The following is a 16,403-nucleotide window of genomic DNA, read 5'->3' as shown; positions in this document are numbered from 1 at the left end:
TGGCTCCAGCTGCATATGTAGCAGAGGATGGCCTTGTTGGGCAACAACGGGAAGAGAAGCCCTTGGTCCTGCCAAGGCTGGACCCCCAGTACAGGGGAATATCAGGATAGAGAGGCAGGAAGGGGGTGTTTGGGGAGTGGGAACACCCTTATATAAGAAGTGGGAGGGGTGATGGGATAGGGGACTTATAGATGGGAAGCAAGGAAAGGACATTTGAAATGTAAGTAAAAATATCCAATAAAAAATAAGAAAGGCGGTTCCTGGAGATAAGAGCACAGGAACAGCAGGTTTCCTGCATCTGAGACACCATCGGAACCTGAAGGAACCGACCAGATAAACAGTTCCCTGCACCCAAATCCCGTGGGAGGGAGAGCTAAACTTTCAGAGAGGCAGACAGGCCTGGGAAACCAGAAGAGACTACACTCTGCCCACATTACTGATTCCAGAGGAAAACACCAAACGCCATCTGGATCCCTGGTGCATGGAAGCTCCCGGAAAGGGCGGCACAGATCTTCCTGGTTGCTGCCCCCGCAGAGAGCTCATAAGCAACACCCCACGAGCAAACTTGAGCCTCAGGACCACAGGTAAGACAAACCTTCCTGCTCCAAGCGACCTGCCTGGTGAACTCAAGACACAGGCCCACAGGAACAGCTGAAGACCTGTAGATAAGAAAAACTACACGCCCGAAAGCAGAACACTCTGTTGCCATAACTGGCTGAAAGAAAACAGGAAAACAAGTCTACAGAACTCCTGACACACAGGCTTATAGGACAGTCTAGCCACTGTCAGAAATAGCAGAACAAAGTAACACTAGAGATAATCTGATGGCAAGAGGCAAGCGCAGGACCCCAAGCAACAGAAACCAAGACTACATGGCATCATCGGAGCCCAATTCTCCCACCAAAGCAAACACTGAATATCCAAACACACCAGAAAAGCAAGACCCAGTTTCAAAATCATATTTGATCATGATGCTGGAGGACTTCAAGAACGACATGAAGAACTCCCTTAGAGAAACGCAGGAAAACATAAATAAACAAGTAGAAGCGTATAGAGAGGAGTCACAAAAATCCCTGAAAGAAATCCACGAAAACATAAATAAACAAGTAGAAGCATACAGAGAGGAATCACAAAAATCCCTGAAAGAATTCCAGGAAAACACAATCAAACAGTTGAAGGAATTAAAAATGGAAATAGAAGCAATCAAGAAAGAACACATGGAAACAACCCTGGACATAGAAAACAAAAAGAAGAGACAAGGAGCCCTAGATACAAGCTTCACCAACAGAATACAAGAGATAGAAGAGAGAATCTCAGGAGCAGAAGATTCCATAGAAATCATCGACTCAACTGTCAAAGATAATGTAAAGTGGAAAAAGCTACTGGTCCAAAACATACAGGAAATCCAGGACTCAGTGAGAAGATCAAACCTAAGGATAATAGGTAGAGAAGAGAGTGAAGACTCCCAGCTCAAAGGACCAGTAAATATCTTCAACAAAATCATAGAAGAAAACTTCCCTAACCTAAAAAAAGAGATACCCATAAGCATACAAGAAGCATACAGAACTCCAAATAGATTGGACCAGAAAAGAAACTCCTCCCGTCACATAATAGTCAAAACACCAAATGCACAAAGTAAAGAAAGAATATTAAAAGCAGTAACGGAAAAAGGTCAAGTAACATATAAAGGCAGACCTATCAGAATCACACCAGACTTTTCGCCAGAGACTATGAAAGCCAGAAGATCCTGGACTGATGTCATACAGACCCTAAGAGAACACAAATGCCAGCCCAGGTATTGTATCCTGCAAAACTCTCAATTAACATAGATGGAGAAACCAAGATATTCCATGAAAAAACAAAATTTACACAATATCTTTCTACAAATCAAGCGCTACAAAGGATAATAAATGGTAAAGCCCAACATAAGGAGGCAAGATACACCCTAGAAGAAGCAAGAAACTAATCATCTTGGCAACAAAACAAAGAGAAGAAAAGCACACAAACATAACCTCACATCTAAATATGAATATAACAGGAAGCAATAATCACTATTCCTTAATATCTCTCAACATCAATGGCCTCAACTCCCCAATAAAAAGACATAGATTAACAAACTGGATATGCAACGAGGACCCTGCATTCTGCTGCCTACAGGAAACACACCTCAGAGACAAAGACAGACACTACCTCAGAGTGAAAGGCTGAGGATCTAGCTATACCTCAAGACGGATGATCAAAATGTGAATGCTTCACTCCTTCTTTAAAAGGGGAACAAGAATACCCTTGGCAGGGAATAGAGAGGCAAAGATTAAAACAGAGACTGAAGGAACACCCATTCAGAGCCTGCCCCACATGTGGCCCATACATATACAGCCATCCAATTAGACAAGATGGATGAAGCAAAGAAGTGCAGGCCGACAAGAGCCGGATGTAGATCTCTCCTGAGAGACACAGCCAGAATACAGCAAATACAGAGGTGAATGCCAGCAGCAAATAACTGAACTGAGAATAGAAGCCCCATTGAAGGAATCAGAGAAAGGACTGGAAAGAGCTTGAAGGGGCTGGAGACCCCATATGAACGACAATGCCAAGCAACCAGAGCTTCCAGGGACTAAGCCACTACCTAAAGACTGTACATGGACTGACCCTGGACTCTGACCTCATAGGTAGCAATGAATATCCTAGTAAGAGCACCAGTATAAGGGGAAGCCCTGGGTCCTGCTAAGACTGAAACCCAGTGTACTAGATTGTTGGGGGGAAGGCAGCAATGGGGGGAGGGTGGGGAGGGGAACACGCACAAAGGAGGGGAGGGGGAGGGATTAGGGGGATGTTTGCCCGTAAACCGGGAAAGGGAATAAAACTCAAAATGTAAATAAGAAATACTCAAGTTAAAAAAAAAAAAAAGACAAAAGACATAGATTAACAAACTGGATACCCAAGGAGAACCCTGCATTCTGCTGCCTACAGGAAACACACCTCAGAGACAAAGACAGACACTACCTCAGAGTGAAAAGCTGGAAAACAACTTTCCAAGCAAATGGTCAGAAGAAGCAAGCTGGAGTAACCATTCTGTTATCAAATAAAATCAATTTTCAGCTAAAAGTCATCAAAAAAGATAAGGAAGGACACTTCATATTCATCAAAGGAAAAATCCACCAAGATGAACTCTCAATCCTAAATATCTATGCCCCAAATACAAGGGCACCTACATACGTAAAAGAAACCTTACTAAATCTCAAAACACGCATTGCACCTCACACAATAATACTAGGAGATTTCAACACCCCACTCTCATCAATGGATAGATCATGGAAACAGAAATTAAACAGAGACGTAGACAGACTAAGAGAAGTCATGAACCAAATGGACTTAACAGATATTTATAGAACATTCTATCCTAAAGCAACAGGATATACATTCTTCTCAGCTCCTCATGGTACTTTCTCCAAAATTGACCATATAATTGGTCAAAAAATGGGCCTCAACAGGTACAGAAAGATAGAAATAATCCCATGCGTGCTATCAGACCACCACGGCCTAAAGCTAGTCTTCAATAACAATAAGGGAAGAATGCCCACATATACGTGGAAATTGAACAATGCTCTACTCAATGATAACCTGGTCAAGGAAGAAATAAAGAAAGAAATTAAAGACTTCTTAGAATTTAATGAAAATGAAGGTATAACATACCCAAACTTACAGGACACAATGAAAGCTGTGCTAAGAGGAAAACACATAGCTCTGAGTGCCTGCAGAAAGAAACAGGAAAGAGCATATGTCAGCAGCTTGACAGCACACCTAAAAGCTTTAGAACAAAAAGAAGCAAATATACCCAGGAGGAGTAGAAGGCAGGAAATAATCAAACTCAGAGCTGAAATCAACCAAGTAGAAACAAAAAGGACCATAGAAAGAATCAACAGAACCAAAGGTTGGTTCTTTGAGAAAATCAACAAGAACACATAGATAGATAAACCCTTAGCCAGACTAATGAGAGGACACAGAGAGTGTGTCCAAATTAACAAAATCAGAAATGAAAAGGGAGACATAACTACAGAATCAGAGGAAATTTAAAAAAATCATCAGATCTTACTATAACAGCCTATATTCAACAAAACTTGAAAATCTGCAGGAAATGGACAATTTCCTAGACAGATACCAGGTACCGAAGTTAAATCAGGAACAGATAAACCAGTTAAACAACCCCATAACTCCTAAGGAAATAGAAGCAGTCATTAAAGGTCTCCCAACCAAAAAGAGCTCAGGTCCAGACGGGTTTAGTACAGAATTGTATCAGACCTTCATAGAAGACCTCCTACCAATACTATCCAAACTATTCCACAAAATTGAAACAGATGGAGCACTACCGAATTCCTTCTATGAAGCCACAATTACTCTTATACCTAAACCACACAAAGACCCAACAAAGAAAGAGAACTTCAGACCAATTTCCCTTATGAATATCGACGCAAAAATACTCAATAAAATTCTGGCAAACCGAATTCAAGAGCACATCAAAACAATCATCCACCATGACCAAGTAGGCTTCATCTCAGGCATGCAGAGATGGTTTAATATACAGAAAACCATCAACGTGATCCATTATATAAACAAACTGAAAGAACAAAACCACATGATCATTTCATTAGATTCTGAGAAAGCATTTGACAAAATTCAACACCCCTTCATGATAAAAGTCCTGGAAAGAATGGGAATTCAAGACCCATACCTAAACATAGTAAAGGCCATATACAGCAAACCAGTTGTTAACATTAAACTAAATGAAGAGAAACTTGAAGCAATCCCACTAAAATCAGGGACTAGACAAGGCTGCCCACTCTCTCCCTACTTATTCAATATAGGTCTTGAAGTTCTAGCCAGAGCAATCAGACAACAACAGGAGATCAAGGAGATACAGATCGGAAATGAAGAAGTCAAAATATCACTATTTGCAGATGATATGATAGTATATTTAAGTGATCGCAAAAGTTCCACCAGAGAACTACTAAAGCTGATAAACAACTTCAGCAAAGTGGCTGGGTATAAAATTAACTCAAATAAATCAGTAGCCTTCCTCTACACAAAAGAGAAACAAGCCGAGAAAGAAATTAGGGAAAGGACACCCTTCATAATAGACCCAAATAATATAAAGTATCTTGGTGTGACTTTAACCAAGCAAGTAAAAGATCTGTACAATAAGAACTTCAAGACTCTGAAGAAAGAAATTGAAGAAGACCTCAGAAGATGGAAAGATCTCCCATGCTCATGGATTGGCAGGATTAATATAGTAAAAATGGCCATTTTACCAAAAGCAATCTACAGATTCCATGCAATCCCCATCAAAATACCAATCCATTTCTTCAAAGAGTTAGACAGAACAATTTGCAAATTCATCTGAAATAACAAAAAACCCAAGATAGCTAAAACTATCCTCAACAATAAAAGAACTTCATGGGGAATCACTATCCCTGACCTCAAGCAGTATTACAGAACAATAATGATAAAAACTGCATGGTATTGGTACACGGACAGACAGATAGACCAATGGAACAGAATTGAAGACCCAGAATTGAACCCACACACCTATGGGCATTTGATTTTTGACAAAGGAGCCAAAACCATCAAATGGAAAAAAGATAGCATTTTCAGCTCGTTCAACTGGAGGTCAACATGTAGAAGAATACAGATCGATCCATGCTTATCACCCTGTACAAAGCTTAAGTCCAAGTGGATCAAGGACCTCCACATCAAACCAGATACACTCAAACTAATAGAATAAAAACTAGGGCAGCATCTCGATCACATGGGCACTGGAAAAAATTTCCTGAACAAAACACCAATACCTTATGCTCTAAGATCAAGAATCGACAAATGGGATCTCATAAAACTGCAAAGCTTCTGTAAGGCAAAGGACACTGTGGTTAGGACAAAACGGCAACCAACAGATTGGGAAAAGATCTTTACCAATCCTACAACAGATAGAGGCCTTATATCCAAAATGTACAAAGAACGCAAGAAGTTAGACCGCAGGGAGACAAATAACCCTATTAAAAAATGGGGTTCAGTGCTAAACAAAGAATTCACAGCTGAGGAATGCCGAATGGCTGAGAAACACCTAAGGAAATGTTCAACATCTTTAGTCATAAGGGAAATGCAAATCAAAACAACCCAGAGATTTCACCTCACACCAGTGAGAATGGCTAAGATCAAATACTCAGGTGACAGCAGATGCTGGCGAGGATGCGGAGAAAGAGGAACACTCCTCCCTTGTTGGTGGGATTGCAGACTGCTATAACCATTCTGGAAATCAGTCTGGAGGTTCCTCAGAAAATTGGACATTGAACTGCCTGAGGATCCAGCTATACCTCAAGACGGATGATCAAAATGTGAATGCTTCACTCCTTCTTTAAAAGGGGAACAAGAATACCCTTGGCAGGGAATAGAGAGGCAAAGATTAAAACAGAGACTGAAGGAACACCCATTCAGAGCCTGCCCCACATGTGGCCCATACATATACAGCCATCCAATTAGACAAGATGGATGAAGCAAAGAAGTGCAGGCCGACAAGAGCCAGATGTAGATCTCTCCTGAGAGACACAGCCAGAATACAGCAAATACAGAGGCGAATGCCAGCAGCAAACCACTGAACTGAGAATAGAAGCCCCATTGAAGGAATCAGAGAAAGAACTGGAAAGAGCTTGAAGGAGCTCGAGACCCCATATGAACGACAATGCCAAGCAACCAGAGCTTCCAGGGACTAAGCCACTACCTAAAGACTATACATGGACTGACCCTGGACTCTGACCTCATAGGTAGCAATGAATATCCTAGTAAGAGCACCAGTGTAAGGGGAAGCCCTGGGTCCTGCTAAGACTGAACCCCCAGTGAATGGCATTGTTGGGGGGAGGGCAGCAATGGGGGGAGAATGGGGGAACACCCATAAAGAAGGGGGGGAGAGGTTAGGGGGATGTTTCCCCGGAAACCGGGAAAGGGAATAACACTCGAAATGTAAATAAGAAATACTCAAGTTACAAGTTAATAAAAAAAAATTTTAAAAAAATTTAAAAAAAAATAAGAACTAATAAAGTATTCTCTAAATTAAAAAAAAAAAAAAAGAAAGGCACTAATCTATCCAGGCATGGTGGCTCTTGCTTTGTTACAATAGTTTTTAAAAATATATTATTTATTTTTATTTATTTATTCTGTATATGATTAGTCTATCTACATGTATACCTACATGCCAGAAAAGAGCACCAGCTATCACAGATGTCTGTGAGCCACCTGTGGGTGCTGGGAATTGAACTAAAGATATGTGGAAGAGCAGCCAGTGCTCTTACCTGCTGAGCAGTCTCTCAAACCCTGGTGGCTCCTGCTTTGAATCCACTCAGAAGCACGTGGATTTATTTGAGTTCTAAGACTCAAGTATTTCTCAAACAAACAAACAAACAAAATAGCACAAATCTTTTAAAAATATGAAATGATTGGCTGGAGAGATAGCTCAGCAGTTAAGAGCACTGGCTGCTCTTCCAGAGGTCCTGAGTTCAAATTCAACAACCACATGGTGACTCCCAACCATCTGTAATGGGATCTGGTACCCTCTTCTTGTGTGTCTGAAGACAGTGAGAGTGTACTCACATGCACATATGTGCATCCAACCAATGGACAGAAGCTGCTGACCCCTCTGGTTGAATTAGGGAAAAGCAGGAGGAAGCTGAGGAGGAGGGCAACCCTGTAGGAGGACCAGCAGTCTCATTTAACCTGGACCCCCGGAATCTCTCAAACACCAGACCACCAACCAGGCAGTATACACCAGGCATGCTCTACAAGTACTCTCTCCCCATTGAAGGGCATTTCATCTAAGGTCCCTCCCTTTGAGTCCTGAAAGTCTCTCACCTCCCAGGTCTCTGGTACATTCTCAAGATTCCCCTCTCCTCCTAGCTCCTGGGGTTGCCTGTTTCCATTCTTTCTGCTGTTCCTCAGTGCTTCAGTCCTGCTCCCTCCCCCAATACCTGTTCCTCCCCCGTCCCTTGCCAGCCAGGTCCCTACCTCTCCCACACCCCACTGTGATTGCTGTCTTCTTCCTCCCAAGTAGGATTGAGGCATCCTCACTTGGGCATTCAACTTGTTAACCTTCTTGAGTTCTGTAGACTGTATCCTGGGTAGTCTGTATTTTCTTTGGTTACTATCCACATCTTAGTGAGTACATACTATGCACATTCTTTTGAGTCTGAGTTACCTCACTATGGTGGTATTTTCTAGTTCCATCCATTTGCCTACAAAACTCATGCTTACAAACAGGGGCCTACCATGACTGCCCTCTGAAAGGCCCAACAAGCAGCTGCTGAAAGAGTCAGACGCAGGTTTTTATACCCCACCAATGGACAGAGGCTGTTGACCCCTGTGTTTGAATTAGGGAAAAGCTGGAAGAAACTTGAGGAGGAGGGTGACCCTGTAGGAGGACCAGCAGTCTCAATTAACCTGGATCCCCAAGATCTCTCAGACACACTGGACCACCAACCAGGCAGCATACACTAGCAGATATGGGGCCCCCAACACATATACAGCAGAGGACAACCTGGATCTGGGTTTAGTCAGAGAAGATACACCTAACCCTCAAGAGACTGGAGGCCCCACATGGACCTTAACCTGTCACATGGACCTGATGTGTCGAAATCCAAACAACTTGATTCCAAACTCAGAGTTGTAATCAAAATCAAAATGGTTGCCTGCACAGACAGCATAATTCGCTGTCTTTTTGGCCCCATTCTCATGAGATGGCAAGCCACAGCAAAAACTAGGATTTGCATTAAGAAATCTCTGAGCCTATCACTATACTTTTTGTTCCCAAAAGCAGCTGTGGGGCTGGCTCCCCGTACACAAATGGCTTTTCACATGTGCTTGCCCACCCATGTCAACCTAGCCATTTAGGTCCTGCAGCCATTTCCTGTCTTAGAGCTGCCTCTCTGAGAGCCATCCTCCCCAAGGCTAGACCTGAATCAAACCACTCACTACCACAGCATAGCATCCCAGGGCAGTCTGAAAACACTAAACACCAGAGCCAGAAAGCCAGTTGAATGAGGTTTATTGTTTCAGACTGGGTTTGCCCCATCCCTTGAAGTTTTACTCCCCGCGCTGGCATTGGTGGTAGTAGGCCTCCCGCTCTTCAAGGTACTTGGCCCTCAGAACCGCAGCCCTCTCCTCGTAGGGGATTTTATCCGCTTCTGAACACCTGGCCCACATCCTCCCTGCAGCCTTGGCCACCTGCGCCACAGTCCAGTTTGGGTGTTGTTCTTTTATCTCCTCAAAATGGTCCTGGGAGAAGAGCAGGAACGAGGATGGTGGCTTCCGCGGTGCATCTGGATCTCTCCTTCTTCTCTCCCTTCTCGGTCCGGTATAGTTTCTCATTTCACGTTGGTACCGATCTTTGTCGCGCTTGGCCAGGGCTTCATACTTCTTTTTTTCCTTCTTTGAGATGGTCTTCCATTTTTCAGAACACTTTCTAGAAAATTCGGTAAAATCATAATAGGTGTTTGGCTGTTGCTCCCTTGTTTGATTTCTGAAGTCCATCATAAAATGGACATAAGGAGAGACGTTCACTTTCGGTCTTACTTTGCTGTCTTTTCCCATGTTTATAGAAGCACGAATTCCGATCCTGCTGATTGGAGAGCAGCGATTGGTCTTCACTACAGGAGCAGCCTAGACAGTGTCCTCCATGGGGTGAAATCTTCCCTCTGTGTGTGCCTCAGCCAGGGCCCGGCCTTTTCAGTGCTGGTGGGTTTTGTTGCGTCAAAGAAGGGAAAATGTGACGTCAACCCTGAGCTGACCAATAGCAGCCAAGCTCAGTCATTTACAGGAAGGCCCTCATTTTTTTTAATCATTTATTTGTTATATATAAGTATTCTGTAGCTGTCTTCAGACACACCAGAAGAGGGCATCAGATTCCATTATAGATGGTTGTGAGCCACCATGTGGTTGCTGGGATTTGAACTCAGGACCTCTGTAGTTAGTACGCTAAACAGCTGAGCCATCTCTCCAGCCTGATGTTGACAATTTTTATATGCACTCCCCCATGTTAAGTTCTGTGATGCATATGGTAACAATACCTATTATTTAAAAAGCTATGGCTGAGAGACAGAGACAGAGACAGAGACAGAGAGACAGAGAGATAGAGAGACAAACAGACAGACAGAGACAGAGACAGAGACAGAGAGAAGCTATGGCTGAGGCTTACTTGTCCTTAAATAAGAGTTTATGGCACAAAACTGTTTAGGTATTTTAAATTTAGATGGGATTTTCAATCATGGTTATTCCTATGAATATATATATAATTTATTTATTTATTTTATTTATATGTGTACAGTGTAGCTGTCACATACACTACAAGAGGATATCGGATCTCAGGTTGTTGTGAGCCACCATGTGGTTGCTGAGAGTTGAACTCAGGACCTCTGGAAGTGCAGTTTTAACTACTGACCCATCTCTCCAGCCTGGAATTGTCATGTTTTTACTGTATTTTACATACAAAGTTTTCTGTCCTTATAGATATATAAGAGTTTGATTACAGAAAACAAATACTGGATCTTTTGCACAGCAGTAAGAGCCTTAATGACTGAGCAGACTCTCTGCCCCCTATGATGTAATTCCTTATAAAACAAATATATCAATCTCACTAGTATGTAAATAGCTTTGCAATAATGCAAGGGCTCTGCGGCATGGATTGGGCCCTGTTTACTCCACCTAAGAGCCCATAATGGCTTTTACAGCTTTGAAGAGTTGTAAATTTTTTTTTACAAAAACTTAAATGCAGAATATTCAACTGAGACCTACAAAATCTAAAGTATTTAATCACAAGAATTGTATTAAAAAATTGGTGATATCTGTGTCTGTGGAGATACATGGACTTATAGAAAATATATATCTGAGTATATATGGAAATATATGCACACAACACATATATATGTATATATGTGATATGTATATATGTGCTATGTATGTATGTGTGTGTGTGTAATTCAGTTGTGTAAGTTGATGGTTTTTGCTACAGAGGTGGAAACATTGGAAATACTCCTCCACCATTCTGTCTTCTGAAGAAAGAATGGGAGCAAATAAAGCTTTCTCTACCTGTGGAGAAGTTTTTTTGTTTGTTTGTTTCTGAGTTTTCCTCATTTACAGTATTTCAACGTTAATAATTGTTCTCCACTTACCAGAAGGGATACATCTCAGATGAAGACAGTAACAAGAATGAATTAACTACAGAGCTTCAGGCGAGGCTGCAAGGAGACCTTTTCTCTTGTTAAATTGATTTATCCCAGGTACATGTTTTGATGAGAGAAAAATAACACTGCTATAATGGAGGAACAGATTGGGGGTTTTTTTCCCTAAGATTTCCTGTGTCATTGACTCTGAGAAGCCTATGTCTTTTAGGAGTAGAATTTAACTAATTTCATATTCTCTGTTCATGACATTACCATCCTAGCACGCAGTTCAAAGTCCTAGATGAAAATACAGTCTTATGGAGCTCAGGAGTGTTTGCCCTAATTTTATTCAAAGGGCCATCTACTACATAAAACCCTGACTTAAAAATCCCTGGAAGTCATGCTGTAACTTCACTAAGGGCATCTTATGAGTCCCCAAGGACCGCTCTCCCTCCACACTAGCTGGTGTTGAGCTGAGGACCGCAGTATTGTGTTACCACCTGCCAGCCTCTTAGCAATGGCATCATTTTTCAGTTGGCAATTGAAAGTCAATGCCTCATGTGGCAATCTTAGCAAATGAACTCTGTCTTTGAGAGATACTCAGAATTCAGCAAGCGCCCTGAAAACAACACACCTCTCAACTCACTGCAGGAGTCTGGCGTCCATGTTCTTCATCCTGTGGGGCAGGAATGCCTTAAGAGATATTTCACAAAATTCTTCAGCACCTCACTCAATGCTCAACACACTTTCTTCTCTAAAAGTATTTTTAAATGGGCCAACTTGTTTGCATACTTTCTTCTGTTCTTGCAGTTCTGTTCAACTGCTTTTGACTATTTCATTAGTCCAAACTGAAAATTCCCACTTATCTTTTACTGCCCATGCTCTGACACTTACTTGATTTGCTCATGGTTTTACATATATATATGTATATATATATATATATATATATATATATATATATATATATATATATGGAGAGAGAGAGAGAGAGAGAGAGAGAGAGAGAGAGAGAGAGAGACCGAGTCACTGCTAATCTACTAATATTGGTACAGTCTTGTATTTTGCAAGTGCCATCCCTCAATTCTTTAGAGGTGGAGGGAGCTCAGTTTAAGAATCTTTTGTTTAAAGAACAATCAGGTAAGAGGTTCATTAAAGACATTGTATACAGGATAACTCCTTCCATGTACTCTTGCCATAAGCACTTTAGAATAATAGTTCCTTGAATTTTTGCAATGTTCCTTTGACCCCAACATGCTGGGCAAAGTCATACTCTAAAATCCATTGTTGTCTTTGATTAACTTCACCTCAGGTTAGCATATTCTAGGTGTGGGTAAAATGGAGCTAGTCGTGAGCAGTTATCATTTGTTATCAAATTTTTATCACTTATTTAAATATTCTATTCTTACTTGGTATTCAACTTTCTGTGGGAGACATTTACGAAGTAGGTAGGATCTGTATTTCTTTGACACACAAGCCATGTTGCAATGAAGAAACCAAATTTGGAGTTGGGCATGGTGCTACACACCTTTAATCTCAGCACTCCTGAGGCTGAGGCAGAGACAGGTGGATCTTTATAAGTTTGGGGCCAACCCGAACTACACAGTGACAGCCAGTACTACATAAGAGACTCTGTCTCAAAAAAGGAAAGAAGGAGGGTGGGAAGGAGGGAGAGAGGGAGGGAGGGATGAGAGAGGCAGGAAGGAAAGAAAGAAACAAGATTTGGCCATACTGGGTGTGCGATATTGCACATCTGTATTCCTAACAGTGAGTAGAGACAGCAGAATTGAGAGTTCTAAGACAACCTGGGTTGCCTAACAAGATCTATCAAACATGAAAAATAAATAAATATGTAAATAAGAAAACTCAAGGACAGGTTTAGGTGGGAATGTTAGTATTCAGAAGATTGATGCAGAAGGATCTCAAATTCAAAGCCAACCTGGACTACAAAGGGAGTTCAAGTCCAGTGTGCCTGGGATACACAGTAAGACCCTTGCTCAAGACACAAAACAAAACCAACAACTCAGAATTCTAGTCCTTGAATTCTAGTCCTACCAATTATTTTATAGGCTATACAAGCTGAGGTAAAGCACTTCACTTTCTGAGTTTTGATTTTCTCATCAGTAAAAGGCACAGGTTAATAACAGCACACACCTCCCAAAATGTGATAAAAATTCAGGAACTATTATTGTTATCAACCTCCATAACTATCAGTTTTCCCATCTCTAGAAACGGAAACACAGTGTTAGGAACACCTACCTCGGGGTTGGGGATTTAGCTCAGTGGTAGAGGGCTTGCCTAGCAAGCGCAAGGCCCTGGGTTCGGTCCCCAGCTCCGGAAAAAAAAAAAAAAAAGAAAAGAAAAGGAACACCTACCTCTTAGTAACAGAGTGCTTAAAATTTGTCAGCCTCTGGATGCCATCCCTAGAACAAGAAAAAGAGCATACCAAAATTGTGGTCTAGAACTACAAGTGATGTACTTTCTTCTGGGTAAGTTTGTAGATGTTGACATTTTAGATGGGACAGTTCACTACGCAAGGTTAAATATGCATTGGACAGTGGTTAGCACTGGCCTTGCCCACTTAGGCCGGGAGAATCCCTCTAGAAAACCAAAATAAATATCAATTATTATGAAAATTCTATGTCTACTTAGCTTAAGAGGTAGGAACCGATCAGCGCAAGGGATCATTTATACACATAAGGTACTATTGCTGTTCAAATATAAAGTACAACACATCAACCCCAAAGAGACATGAGACCCTTTGACAGAATGCACTCTGATTCAAATTATGATTTCAACCATTTTATACCCCTTTATTCTTTTGAAATTAATAATGATGCCTTCAATAATTTTAATAGTTTTCTACTTTGTTTTCCTTCAATAATAACACTTATTCATGTTTCAGGAGTACTTTTCATTCCTGGAAATATTCAAGTCATATTCCAAAAAGCAGGAGATAAAGCTAGGTAAGTTGCTTGGGTTGTGAATGAAAATATGTCTAAAAGTGGACAAGATTAAAATTTCCCCTACCTGTGACTTGGAAACATCCCAAGAAGTGTTAAAAGCTGGAATAATAGGATTACAGGATGTTCAAACTATATAGCAACTCATTTAGAAAGGCTAGATCTAATCATATTTCACTGTTGGAGTTAGGTTGACCACTAAGTAGCTATATGTAGATTTTTATTTTTCTATTCATATACCCTGGGCTTCCCATTTTTTCGTTATTACTCTATGTTTTTTTACAATAGGAGGAAACTAATTTATGTCATAATATAATAGTATACTTCTCAAAACTTTCTGTAATTCTCTTTACTACTCTTCTCTCCTTTATCCCCAAGACAAGGGGACATGCCATCAGGAATACTCATATTACACCCTATATCCCCTAGTAAGAGAAAAGGTTAATACAAGCAACTGAGAAGCTCACATAATAAAAACTTTAAGGCATTGAAGAAAAAATTGAAGATATCAGAAGATGGAAACATTTCCCATGTTCATAAATTGGTAGGAAAATTGGTTATTCCACCAAGAGCAACCTACAGATTCAATTCAATCCCCAACAAGTTCCTACACAATTCTTCACAGAACTTGAAAGGACTTTTTTTTACCTTCATATAGAAGCACACACTATAACACAAAAATAAATAAATGAACAAATAAAAATCAGAATAAATTTCCTAAATAATAAAAGAACAGCTAACAGTATCACCATGTTGAGTTCAAGTTGTATTAATAAAATCAGCATTGTATTTGCACAAAAGCAGACTCATTGATCAATTGAGTCAATGAAGACACAAACACAAATCCATACATGAATGAACACCTGAATTTTGATACAGATGACAAAAATACAGAATGAAAAAAGAAGAAAGCACCTTCAACAGATGGTGCTGGTCTAAGTGGATAGTGCATGTAGAAGAATGCAAAGAGATTCACCTGTATCACCCTCAGTGAAAATCAACTCCAAATGGATCAACGACCTCAGCATAGGGCTAGATACACTGAAGTTAGTAGAGGAGAACGTTGGGAATCTCCTTGAATTCATTAACACAGGATATGACTTTCTGAACAGACTACCATTAGCACAGGCACCAAGATCAACAACTACTAAATGAGAACTTGTGGAACCGGAAAGCTTCTGTATGGCAAATGATACCATCAATAGGACAAAATCGCAGAATGGGAAAATATCTTTACCAATCCTACATCTGATAGAGAGCTAATATCCAAAATGCATAAAGAACTCAAAAAGCAAGATGTCCAAAAACAAATGACACAATTAAAATATGGAGTATATATTCTCAGAAGAGAAAACTCAAATGGGTAAGAAACACTTGAAGGATGTTTATCATCCTTAGCCATCAGGAAAGTGCAGATCAAAACGACTTTGAGATTCCATCTTAAAATCTTACATCAATCAGAATGGCTGAGATCGACCCGCGGATCCTGGGCGCGCAGCAGCTCTCTGCTCCCAAACCCCGTGGGAGAGAGACCTCACCGCCTGATCAGGTGGGCACTCCTGAGGCTGCAGAGCAGAGGAGACCACCAACACTGCCCACCCCTGCCCACATCCCTGGCCCAAGAGGCAACTGTATAAGGCCTCTGGGTTCCCGTAGGGGAGGGCCCAGGAGCGGCAGGATGCTGTGCCTGAGACACCGCCGGAACCTGAAGGAAACAGACCGGATAAACAGTTCTCTGCACCCAAATCCCATGGGAGGGAGAGCTAAACCTTCAGAGAGGCAGACACGCCTGGGAAACCAGAAGAGACTGCACTCTGTGCAAATCCAGACGCCAGAGGAAAACACCAAACATCATCTGGAACCCTGGTGCACGGAGGCTCCCGGAAAGAGCGGCGCAGATCTTCCCAGTTGCTGCCGCCGCAGAGAGGACTTAGGCAGTACCCCACGAGCAAACTTGAGCCTTGGAACCACAGGTAGGACCAACTTTTCCCCTGCAAGAAACCTGCCTGGTGAACTCAAGACACAGGCCCACAGGAATAGCTGAAGACCTGTAGAGAGGAAAAACTACACGCCCGAAAGCAGAACACTCTGTCCCCATAACTGGCTGAAAGAAAACAGGAAAACAGGTCTACAGCACTCCTGACACACAGGCTTATAGGACAGTCTAGCCACGGTCAGAAATAGCAAAACAAAGTAACACTAGAGATAATCTGATGGCGAGAGGCAAGCGCAGGAACCCAAGCAACAG

General features: G+C 41.5%; 1 protein-coding gene across 1 annotated transcript; it reads right to left on the bottom strand.

Moving 5' to 3' along the window:
- Window positions 1-9,065: 9,065 nt before the first annotated feature.
- Window positions 9,066-9,758, bottom strand: LOC108349258 (high mobility group protein B4-like). The gene has a single exon (XM_087601249.1). The coding sequence runs from the start codon at window positions 9,625-9,627 to the stop codon at window positions 9,121-9,123; it is 507 nt and encodes a 168-aa protein (XP_087457375.1). The 5' UTR covers window positions 9,628-9,758; the 3' UTR covers window positions 9,066-9,120.
- Between the last annotated feature and the right edge of the window lie 6,645 nt (window positions 9,759-16,403).

Source organism: Rattus norvegicus, chromosome X (assembly GCF_021556685.1).
Source record: "Rattus norvegicus strain SHRSP/BbbUtx chromosome X, alternate assembly SHRSP_T2T, whole genome shotgun sequence".
Lineage (NCBI taxonomy): Eukaryota > Metazoa > Chordata > Mammalia > Rodentia > Muridae > Rattus > Rattus norvegicus.
Note: the sequence above shows the minus strand (reverse complement) of the source record. Positions and strands in the feature narration are given on the sequence as shown.